Source organism: Mchenga conophoros, linkage group LG3 (genome assembly GCF_057382185.1).
Source record: "Mchenga conophoros isolate Kocher_MC1m ecotype Shallow Benthic linkage group LG3, M_conophoros_male_GT1.1, whole genome shotgun sequence".
Classification (NCBI taxonomy): domain Eukaryota; kingdom Metazoa; phylum Chordata; class Actinopteri; order Cichliformes; family Cichlidae; genus Mchenga; species Mchenga conophoros.
The window spans coordinates 75,522,528-75,534,843 of record NC_140528.1 but is presented as its reverse complement, the minus strand read 5'-3'; the positions used below and the strand labels follow the sequence as shown (position 1 = coordinate 75,534,843).

Here is a 12,316-nt window from a genome sequence, read left to right as displayed (position 1 = left end):
CTAAGCCCAAACCAAACCATGCATTAAGCAAAGGCCCATAAGGAGAAAGACCTAAACATAAATCTGTAGGTAACTGTGGTGAAGGGGATGTGGTGCAACTGACCTTTGTTAGCCTTTATGCTACAGTCACACTAGAGAAAAACAGCGTTTGGAGAAGGCAACCAAAACTCATGCAATGGTGGGAAGTGAGCTTGCATTTGCTTTTCTATCAGTTGCTATCTTCGAAATACTTTGGTGTATCAAGATTATAATAGAAATAAGATGCAGTCTGTTTGCGTTCAGACTGCCACCAGTTTGCAGTTGAAAGACAATTGACAATTAGATGCAATCTATTTGTAAATATACAGCAACCGACTATGATAAATCAGTGAAAATTGTGAATCTGCTGCCTTGGATATAAACAGAAATTCACATTCACTATGATATTGAGACATAGTTGCTGCAAGATGGCGATTCAACTGCAAAATGACATAGGCACTTGGCAACCTTGCTTTTGTATAGGAATGTAACTAGAACACGAATAACCTGGTAATCATTTGACTCCAGTCTACAACTACAAAGAGGTGCATGACAGACACGTTGTGTTCAGGCTTCGATTAAATGGAACTGCCTGCATTTGAATTAGATCACAGTTATTTGCAGATATTTACCAATCTGTCTTAAAGGATTGCAGTCAGTTTGATTTGGACCGTGATTGCTTGGAGACAGGATTACCTCCCCCAAGAGTAACTGGGAAAGGATGTCTGGAATATCCTATTTAGCCTACTGCCAGCAAGAACCTGGCTTTGGATAAACAGAAGATCATGGATGAGTGGATGGAGATTGCCTCTCTCCAGGCAACCTGTCCAGTCACCTTTTGAAAAAGGTCATTGATCAGACACAATGATATCACAATTAGGAACACAACAACAAGTGTGATATTTATAAAGATACTCCTTCTAATGGGTCTAATACCGAATATCATTACCACTGTCTAGTCTAGCATCAATGTTAGCATCACAAAAGATAATGTGCTATTATTATACACATGAAAAGATGACAACAAAGTTACTTTTGCGCTGAACTGTTCCTTTAGAGAATCCCTGCTCTTAATCTAATGGATGGGTTTCATCTTAGCTCTGCAGGGAACACATGAAGCAATGGGGATTTGAGGATTAGACAGGTTATTGACTGTAGTTAGGTCAATTTTAATGCACCTTTGAAACTTTTCTGCATCAGTTTATGCTGAAAATCTCAAACATCAGTTGATATCACAATATGTAATACAGTACGCGTTGCGCTTATGCTGACTCCCTACGCATCAAGACGTGATTTATTATTCTGTCCTCTTATGAAGCTTGAGACACAGTGTAGGGAGATGATAAGTCATCCATCTATTGGATATCATCTACATCTTAACTATATTATGTAGTTGTGACTGACGAAATGGAAGGATGAACAAAGTTTCCTTTTGATCACTTAACAAAAAAGCAACAAACTTTCTGAAGCTGAAAAACAAAAGACTCGGGATGAAGTAATAATTCATAATCATATTTTTGAGGGAAAAAGCCGTGACTGATGAAAAAAGATTCACCTCTGTCAGAGGTACCTGAGTGTTGGGTTTTTGTTCCTCTACTTGTTTTTATTATGGGGTGGTAGAGATGACACAGTGGCTCTGGGGTTATTTATTTCTGCCACACAGAAATATTGTATCTCATAACAGAATGATGGATAGAGACCAATAAGAACAATGAGGTGTAAACCACAGTGGTCTCTACAGCAACCTAGCTGGAATATTTAAAAAGTATCAAATCCTACCTTTTTAAGTGCAGTAGTGATAATTCTGCTATCTTGTATCTACATTTTTTCTCTTGCAGTAACAACAGCTCCTTCCTCTCTGGGTGTGAGAATGAATGTCTCAACAGCAATTATTAGCGTTACGTTAGTTCAAGAAATACTTTGACTAGGATGTTATGTAAGACTGTAGTCTCTGCTTTGAAGTTTCACCATCATATGTTTTGTACTCTCTCGTCTCTCTCTACCTCAGGTAAAGCTACCTCACTGATAACAGGTTATATAAATAAGCTCCCTCTCTACAGTGTCAGCCACGTCTGCCATCTCTCCTCTGCTGTCATCACAATAGAGCAACCTTGAAGTGAAATGTTGCATGAGATTAAATGTCTGATCTGATGCAGACTAGCTGGATAGTTTGGGACATAAATAAACAAATCATAACAGTTAAAATGTCTTATATGAGCTGCTTTGTTGACATAATGAAAGAGTATTTTGATACTTTTTTATTGGAGGAGCAAAACAAGGGTGGGAAAGGTATATTTGTTACAATGCTTAATATGGATTACTGCATGTAGAATAATAAAGTGTTGGTAATGTTTTTGCAACTTATAATGTAATTGCTTGTCTGTAATTATGATAAAAGGAAAAAGAAAGAAAGATTGACTTCAGAAATACAATGGAAATGAAACAAAAATGAAGAACATGAAATGAGACGTGTGTTATTGGTGTTTTTGTTTAAGCTGAAAATTCAGTTATTTACAAGATTAATTTTTTTCTTATCACTTCACAGTATTTTATAAAAATGCTACAATTTAAACTTTATAATTTATAGACAACTAATCTGGTTGGAATTTCTTCCTTTCTTCAGTGGATTATAAAAGTTTTTTCTCTGAGAACTGCTTTTTCTGTCCTTCACAAGTTCAAGTCATTGTTCAAGTTCTCTTGTCTATTCTCCTGCAGAAATCATATCTCAGTCATTCAATGTTTCCGCCTCTTCACTGCACTACTTTGTCTTCTTGACACTCAAATATACACACCCAGGCAGCTGTCTGCAAACCCACACACGTCAGCTATTCATAAACTCATCTCACACACTCCTAAACTAACTTTAGCCGTATACTCATCTCTTCCCCCGATCACTTCTTTTAGTCATATGTCAGAATGGCCTTATGTGATCACTTTCCACACATCACTCTGCAGCAGTCAGGTGGCCTGACTCCTGTCTCAACCTCCTGTGGCCATCTATCTGCTTCTTCCTTTGGTTGAAGTCAAAGTTATGAAGCCACGGTTGCTACTGGATTACGCATTTTGAATCTTCAGTGTCCATGTGTTGCTACCACCATGTTTGTTTGTTTTTGGACCCAAAAGTTACCTTAGTTATTTGAAATTACTGAAGTTAGCAACTAATGTGGACAATCTTGGCTAACTACCTGCATTGACAAACTATGCAATGCATAGATAAACATACTAGCTGAGATACTAAAATACTGGCTAGTAGCTGATTAGTCCTAATTAAAACTAAAACACTGGAAAGTGAGGCAAGACTTCTTGGATGAGTTGTACCATGTAGCAAGGTATAATATTAATCATATTATTAATACACACACACACACACACACACACACACACACACACACACACACACACACACACACACACACACACACACATATATATAGCATCAGCCAATCACCTTCTTAATTGTAACTGTATAGCTAGAAAAGCTGAGAATACGAGGATAGCATGGATTCGGTATCTTGCACAAAATAACCTTGAGTTCTTAAATAATGACAGACAGGTGTTTACAATAGAAACCAGCTACAGTGTTAGAAGCACTGAAGAAGAAGTGCAAGGGGACAGACCAACAGACACTGATGCAACTCAGTGCAAGACTACAGACTACAGGGTGGGAGGAGAAATAGAGGAATAACAGTTTTAAAGACTTAGATTTGCAGTTGAATTTATAATTTTATGAAAGGAAGGGAAAAAGAGGGGAGTAGCATGCTGAGGCAGCTGTCCTCTTGTTGAACCACTTAGCTGATATTAAATTCAGACATGATGACTTCATCCCCAAGCACTTAGCCACTCAGCAGTTATTACATCATCAGATTTGGAATTGAGCCGAATGATGTCATCCCTAGAGGTGGGGCAGGTGATGCGTGCACAGACTGTGTAATGTAGTAGTATAATTTTAAAGAAGCTTTTAGCTTAGACAGATTTTCTGTGGAGATGGTGGCTGTTGCCAGGAAAATAATAAGAATATTTAACTTTGTTACCTTAGTTTCTTGCATCAGACTCAACCCTTGAAATCCTTTATAGAAGTGGTGTTAATGTATTTTTAATAACACACTGACAGTTAAATAAAAAAGAAAAAAAAATCAAACTCGTTTTCTTTCTCAGAACTTGCCATATTTTATAAGTACATACATTTACATTTCAGCCGTCTTTGTGCTCACAGTAAAGGGGACAAAACACAACGTAAATATTATGCGGCTCCCATCTCTTTAACACACAAACACACACACAAACTCACACAGTGGTGTCAGGACACTTTATTCGAAAGACGCGCACCCTCTCACACGTGTGTAAATGCATCCACATTACTGTCCCCGATGCAGACAGTCAGTTCCAATCTATTCTCCAACCACCTAATTTAGGCTTTCTTGCACTTAAGAAAATGATATATGAAATACCACTTATACTTACAAAACATGTTCAACAAACCAAGAGTGCAAATAAAAAAAAGATAAATAAAAACAGTCTACATCTTTATGATGAAAACATTGTCATTATAAAATAAACTTTAATAATAATCCACTTTTTTACAGCTGTGTCAGATGTGGTTCATTCTGGTTTTCATATGATGGAATATAGGTTACTATTTATAGGAGGAAGAGCTGAAGAAAGAGAAGAAGAAGAAGAAGAGGAAAAGAAGAAGAGTAATAGCAACATTAAAGACATTCTGCACTGCACACGGCTACAGTGACAATTGGTTGCTTGCATGTAGATGATGCTGCATGTTTCCAGGTGATTTTCAGTGACAGTCTTTGGAATCATTTAAAGCTTTGGGGTTCCTTTTGTCATGCCCCTGCCCTCCCACTGAACCCCAAATACTTCAAAGATAGGTGATTGAATGAATGAACGATTGAATGATGACATCACTTGAAATGAACCCCTCCTACACACATCAAAGTCCACTCCCCCCTTATTCAACCCGCCCTCATTTTAAGTCCACTGGTTACTGGCAAGCAGGATGTTGGATCCCACCCATCCTCCTTCCGTCCCTCTCGTGGTTGAACCAGATCAGATATGGATGACAGGAGCCACCAACACCCCAATTTTCTAATCCTCTGACATGACATGCCACTTGGCGATCTGGCGACGCGGGTGGTCGCAGATCTCCCTCCAGTGCTCCCCGGGAGTACCTGCCGCCGATGTGCCCAGTACAAGGCGCCCAATGACGGTGTTGGGGCAGCGTGAGTTGCCCATGTCTGAGTCCATCAGCAGTAGCTCCACGCTGGTGTCCCTCAGGCCCTCTTCGGAGGGTAGATCGAAGACAAAGAGCTCATTAAACACCGGGTTAGGCGAGCTTTTCTTCACATGGGTTTTCTTCTTGCACACGCGTTTCTTTCCATGATACATGTTCACCTTGACATATGGATCTGGAGGAGAAGAACGATAAGAGTTGAGCAAGAAAAGCCACAGCGACTATCCATGCCTGCGGCAGCTGCAGAGTGGCACATTATTTCTAAACCAGATCAATACAGCAATCAATAGAGCGGAAATGATGGATGTTAGTGATGAGGACAAAAGAGGCTGGCTGTGTAAACACTGTGTGTGTATGTGTGTGTGTGTGCTTGTCACTAAAGTGCTCTATCACATCCTGATCAGATTACTTTGGTGCGGTGGCGGTGCCATTAGTGCAACTATCACAGCATCTAAAGCAGTCTGGGATGCACAGCAGGAAGAGCAAAATGATTTTGGTTTCATCCCTTTACCGTTATGAAGAAGAAATACATTCAAGCCTGCAGTTATATGGACATGGTTTGCATATTAAACTGGTTCAGTTAAAAGCCCGTGTACCTGTAGGTCCATTGTTTTCAGTCTTGGGGAGGTGGCGAGCTTTGAGAACAACTACAGTCAGAGTGTTGGTGGTGGACTGGTAACACAGGGACAGCAATAACTCACCACGACCTGAAGATTTCTGTGGAGAAGAGAAGCATGGATAAAGTTTTAAAAAAAAAAGCAAAAATCGGCAGAGCAAACAGAGCAAACATTTGTAAGTGAAACTTACACTAAAGAAACCCTAAATCCAGCCTGTCCTTTCATGTTTTCCAATTCTACTTAATAAGCAGACATTTGTAAAGTTGTTATTCGGTTCTCAAGTTAATACATTTAAGTAGGTTAAATTAATCAGAAGAATGGATCCACTTAGTATGTATTAAAAGAATTAACACAATAGGGCGTGGTAGTTATTAAATAATGAATAACCTACAAAATTACGAGCTACAAAACAGTTTGTGGTGCTGCTGCTGCTTCCCGTGCAGCAAATGGTGCCAGTCCTGACAGCTTGAGACACTGCCGGCTAAATAATCATCACCTGCTTATGTGGTAGATTTTCATATTTAACACACACAAAATGTGTCACTGAGAAGCTCCCGATCTTCTCTACAATTTGTTGCTGCTGTCACAGTTTGCTCATGCACATACACATCCATGCCCGCGCCCCGTGAGAGTCGGCACCTCAGATGGTTGCGATCGCACCTTAGAGGCTCGCAGTCTCATGGTTGCCACAGCAACGAGAAGTAGCACACAGACAACTTCTAGCAATGACCTGATGTTCAGGTCTAAATCCAAAAGGATTGCCTGTTATTTTTAGTCTAATTAGTTTGTTTATTTGTGTATTAATGTATTTATTGTTTCTGTACTTCCAGAGCGAAAGCATGTTGGTGATGCCTGTGTCTCTTATTTTCTGGTGTATTGATTCTTTAAACTACTGGGTGGTCACACATACACAAAACTACACAAAGCAGTGAGACAAAATCTATGTCACACAGACAAAGAGAGCCACCACCCTGTAAGGCATGGGCTGCAACTTTTAAGAAACAACTGCATGCGTCTCTCATGCTGATGTGGAGAAAATGGTTCTGTTTAATTATTGTCCCTTTGTGCACTGTAAATCCATGTTACAAGGCCAACAAGCTGCGTTCTCCGCCCTTTTATTTGCATATGAAATGTTTCTCATTCTGACAAGTTCAGCTGCGGCATAGCAAATAAATGAAAGAGATTAAGGATTTTCTTCAGCAAAAGAAGCCAGAAATAACCTGCAAAGCAATTTCACGAATTCAAAAACTAATTTTTAGCTGATTTCACAGGTTCTTATTCCCCCTTACTATAAAGCTTTGCGAGATTTCTCTCCTCTGGGACCCAGATGAGAAATGGAATTGATGAAATACAGTTTGTCTCAGCATGGGGTGAAGAGAAGAGAGATAAGAAATCTTATCCTCTTGAAGAGAGACGAGTGGAGATGGAATAAAACCTTTATACTTCACAGACTTCCATTTCCTAGCACTTCCCTAGAGTACGATATGGTACCAGAGACCATTAAAGACATTACACGTAGCTCATATTCCTTTTGAGAAACTACAAATATGCATGAACATATCCACAACTACCACACAGGGAAAGAGCTTCCATTTTAGAAGAGCACAATATCACCTCACACGTCTATAATTACACAATGAGAGATGCTCATGCATGGCCATACCATTTAATACCAGTCTATAGAGTGGTGCTCTATACTATACCACAGACCAATGATAAGCACAAGGATATCCTTTTACTTTTATTTAATTTAGCCAAACCAGGAATCATTTAGGCTAATGCATTTAGAGGAAATGAAGACATAATGTACTCATGGGTGTCAAAGTACTCAATACATTAAATGACACTTATAAACATTACTTCTGCATGTTTGTGGTCCTCACAGATGCCAGGAACAGCAAGCCTGGACCGCCTGCCCACAGATCTATAATGATGTAGTGTTGTTATCGTCTGACCTTCGTGGAATGGGAAATGTCGCCATGATAGCCTGGTTCACAGGTTGCCATTACCGTTTTAACTGTGTGATGCACTAAAGGAAAGGCATGTAGGGAGGATGTCATGTAAAGCAGTTCCAGCTGTTAAATGCAATGAGCAGATGAAATGACGTAAGAAAATAACGAACCCTAAAAAAGCTGATGAAAAACGTAAACAATAAATACCAAAAGCATCCTTGTATCCAAAGCAGCTCAGTGTCAACTTGCAAATCCATATTCCTGTAACAGATCTCATCTCTCTCTCCACAGATATATACCCTCTCTGCTTTCTCCTCTGGTTTCACATGATATTAAAATCATTTCTAAACCAACTAGAGGCTGTTATGATAGTTATTCCTCTGGTATATACCAATGAAATGTTAATTTAAAACTTCCATCGAAGATAGAGATCACACACACGGAATGAGATTAATCATTTTTATTAAGAGAATTTGGAATCGATAAAATGGTGGGCTTGCATTTGAATGATTTACATATTATTATATTTTAGTATTTAAATGACTTTTAAGATTATTCATTGATTAATATGGTAACAGTGGAAGTAATCAGCTTACTTTGCTGAATTTGACTAAGCTGTTCTGCTGTAATGCTTTTAGGGAGTGGTGGTGTAGACAGAGATGGTGTGATGAAAAAAAGCTGAGTCACTATCAGAGCAGTTGTAGAATTAAAATTGAGCTCACTGAATGACTTTATACATGAAATACAACACTAAGGCTTCAAACATTTGTTCCAAATCTTACCTTGACATTTTTCTTGATTATCTCTCGGCTCATGAGGACACGCCCCTCGGACAAGTCGATCCCAGACAAGGGAACAAGGGTCTCGCCGATGACTTCATCACGAGAGAACCGGTCAAAGCTCAGCACCATGAAGTGAAGGGCCAACTCTGACACACGAGCAAGTGAGATGCCGTAGAAGCTGAAGGTCTCATCAAAAGTGGGGTCTAGAGTTTTTCGCAAGACTCTGGTCTTCACCCTGTGCTTTTTTTCCGGCAGTAGGGTCAGCTTGATGTAAGGGTCAGAGGTCAGCGACTGCTCGTCAGTTGGAGTCAGACCATGGGCTTCCTAGAAAAGTGAAAACAATCAAGTATTTAAGACTGTATGTATTAAAAATAAGTATTACTTTAAATGTTTTAAAAATAATCTTAAACATATACAGTACCTTGATATGAACAATGAATGCCTTCCTCTCTTCCTGGTATTCAAGGGAAAAGTGGAGGGTCCCTAGTCCAGCCTCCTTGTCTTCCCCCTGGGGCCTGTCCACAGCCGGGGTGGGTGCTTGGCTGGAGAGAGTACTGGATGGTGAAGGCAGGTCACGGCGGTCCATCACACCAGGCTGGGTGAACCCTGCATGGGGAGAAGGCAGCTCCAGATCTGGGGAGCTCCGCAGCTTCTGGTGGTGATGAAATGGTTTAGTGGTAAAGTTGCCATTCAGATCCCGTTTCTCCAGGTCCAGATGGAGAGTTGGCCTGGAGCCATTTGGGCTTGATGCCAGTTTGTCTGTGGCAGCTGCATTCACTGGTGGCGCGGTGTGGCAGTTTCCATTGACATCTGTTTTACTGGTGTCGTTAGCTGCTGTGGTGGGAGGCGCAGCAAACTTTTTCTTGCCACTGAGGCTCTCTGGGTAAATGTCGACTCCTTTGAGCATGTGCACAAACTTGTACGGAGGTGTCTTCTGGGACTTGGTGTTTTTACGCTGGCAACAGATCCACGCAAAGGCTGACACAGTGAATACGAGGCCGAAGACACTCACCACAGCAACACCTACTGGCACTGCCACTGTGGGGGAGGAAAGAATGAAGGGAAGGACAGCGGGGGTGTGGGTGGACAGATGGAGAAAAATAATTCAGCAAAGTAAAATTAAAAATAAAAACTTAACAAACTAAGCAGCAACTGTAAAACAGTTTCTATCTCACAGATTTTATTGTTACACCGAGGCAAGTGAGTCCATTTTGTGATTCTGACTAATGCAGCTGCAGCCTTGACTCAGAGGGAGAACAACGCAATCTGTTCAACTCTGATCAAATCTCGGCATCACTGTTTTCAGAATCCAAACATGGTTACTCTTTATGAACAGGAAACAGGTGGAAAAATAATGAACTTATGGGAAAACTACACAACGTCTTTTGTGACAAGGTGATCTCTCCATAGCAGCTTTATAAAAACAGCTAAACTCAGATCCAGTCATTGTCACAAAAGCATTATAAAGATCAGTGTACACTATTACAAGGAAACAGGCAGAAATGTTGAAGATTCAAATATTTGCAGTGAGAATTTAATACATGTGGTTTGGGCAAATCCTTATTTCAACCAGCTGGGTGGTCCTGATTTAGAAACAGTACTTAATAACGCAGATATCTTTAGTCATACTCATCAAGGATGATGGTCACTACTATTGGGATTACTAAGGCATATTTAGGGACCTATTTCCTGTCAGTTTTCCTTTTATGGTATTGCCGGAGACAGAGATATTTACAAGTGAATGCTTCAGTTCTTTGTTTTGCAGTGCTGAGCTGTGACTCACCATCAATCAAGCTGCCTTGTCATGCTACCAGATTTAAAAGGGTTGCCTCGCAGAAGAAAATGCATACCATTTCCTGCAATTAAGCAGGCGACATAGTGGAAAAGCACTCAGATCAGCCCATAAAAAGAAGGAAGAGGTGGAAGTGGCAAGGTGGTGGTTGTGGTAATCAATCACTCTGATACTTATCTTTAAAATCTGCCTTTTCATATTGTCAACACAATCATGGCTCTGCTTTTGATAATTTGAGAATCAGTACAGTATCACTAATTCACACTTTCCTAAGACAGCCTTTGTGCTGGGGTTATTGTAAAGCAAATGTGTTCTGTTAACACACAGCAAGCAATAAGAATATATAGTTCCCTTCTCACTTAACCCTAAATAATTAATATGTAATCTTCTTCTATGGGATTGGGGTGATCTAATAATATTGCAGAGATTTCCATTCATATAGTTTCTTAATATTGTAGGCTGATTTTGCTCTGGCAACTGTGTAATAATCTGAAAATACAACGAAATTCACTTTATCCACGAGTAAGCAGTTCACTTCACTTTTAGATCACAGCACTTATACATATTGTTTTCTCTGCTTTTTTCATGAATATTTCAGCCCAGTAGCATCCCTGGGTGGGATGGCTTTCAAGGCAGCAACAACAGACAGATGGATGAGGCAACGGGAGGGCAGTGAGGTAGCAGCTGAACCGAGAGGAAAATAAAGAAAAGAAACAGGTGCTTTCCTGGCTTTACCTGCGTTGTAGTAACACCTAGAATGCAAAAATAGTGACTTCATTATTGCACCCATTAATATCGCACTGAATAATGAGCTCCACCCTTTCCTGATAATTAGCTGTCGCCCTTTGGCCAGCTGCAAAATGGAGGAATGAAGTCCACCCAAACACGTTGTTTTACGACACACTGCGCGAGCCATTCACTTTACACTAGTTACACGCCCTACAAAAATAGCAAACAACGAAGAAGAAAAAGAAAAAAAAGAAGAAGCCGACATTTAGAAAGTCAGCTAAATTTGAAATCCATAAATTAGCTTCTGGCCACTTCCAGCCAGTGCTAGCTAACAATTTTAGGATGAGTCACGCGGCAGATTAGACATCCACGGTGGGTTTTTCTCGATGAAAACGATATCCGTGAAGTTTTGAGCAGGATTTGGACTCACCGAGCTGAGCTCCATCCTCCACCATTGGAGCCATGGTCGCTATCCAAGGTGCTGAACAATGTCCGTCTGCTTCAACGCTTCAGCTTCGGCGCTGCTTTCTGTAGTAGCCGCTCCTCTGATGCTATGCTCGTGCGGTTTTTCTCAGATTTTATTAATAATACAAAAGTCTTTGTAATGCTTCAATAATTAAAAAACAAACAGGATTTCCCAGAGAGAAGTATGGGGGATGCTCTGTTCTCAGCCTGCTGCTGTTACTCCGTGATGCGTGAGTGTGTCTCTGAGGCGGCAACACCCCGTTTCTTCTCTCTCTCTCACTCTCTCTCTCACTCTCACTCTTCCCTTCTCTTCACTGTTCCCCAGCCCCCCCTCCCCCCTCCCCTACGGTAAGGCTGAGCTCATCAGTGCTGACGCAGTAGTGACGGAGGCTGGCTGTGAAATCAGGACCCCCGGTGAAGCAGCACAACAGGGTTGCCAATTTTCCTAATTGATTGCTAGGAATTGAACATTCTCCTTGTGCGTCTTCTTCATCCGTGTTTATGTGATGTGGTTGTGTATTTGTAAGTGTGTGTGTGTGTGTGCATCCTTAGTCCATAAGAATACTGTTTTGTTATTGTGGTCATATCATTCATTAACATAACTGAGATGTATTTATGCAGTTATGCTTTACTCTGATGAAATCATAATTTTTAAGTAAAAGGTGATTATATTACAGTCCTGTAGGGGCTATAGCAACCGCTATAGGAAACAACAGGAA

At 40.5% G+C, this 12,316-nt stretch overlaps 1 protein-coding gene across 1 annotated transcript; it reads right to left on the bottom strand.

Moving 5' to 3' along the window:
* Positions 1-4,085: 4,085 nt before the first annotated feature.
* syt4 (synaptotagmin IV) lies at positions 4,086-11,868 on the bottom strand. The gene is made up of 5 exons (XM_085267259.1): positions 11,563-11,868; positions 9,033-9,649; positions 8,612-8,935; positions 5,857-5,977; positions 4,086-5,435 (listed from the first exon to the last, which is right to left on the bottom strand). Exons 1-5 carry the CDS (start codon positions 11,594-11,596, stop codon positions 5,116-5,118), a joined length of 1,416 nt encoding a protein of 471 aa, XP_085123385.1. The 5' UTR covers positions 11,597-11,868; the 3' UTR covers positions 4,086-5,115.
* Positions 11,869-12,316: the final 448 nt, after the last annotated feature.

Bases quoted from the DNA above. Each gene is read 5' to 3' on its own strand.
- syt4 (XM_085267259.1), bottom strand. From the start codon at position 11,596: ATGGCTCCAATGGTGGAGGATGGAGCTCAGCTCG. The intron at 9,650-11,562 runs GTGAGTCCAAAT...CCTCCCCCACAG, and splicing joins GGAGGATGGAGCTCAGCTCG to TGGCAGTGCCAGTAGGTGTT. The intron at 8,936-9,032 runs GTACTGTATATG...TCACTTTTCTAG, and splicing joins CATTCATTGTTCATATCAAG to GAAGCCCATGGTCTGACTCC.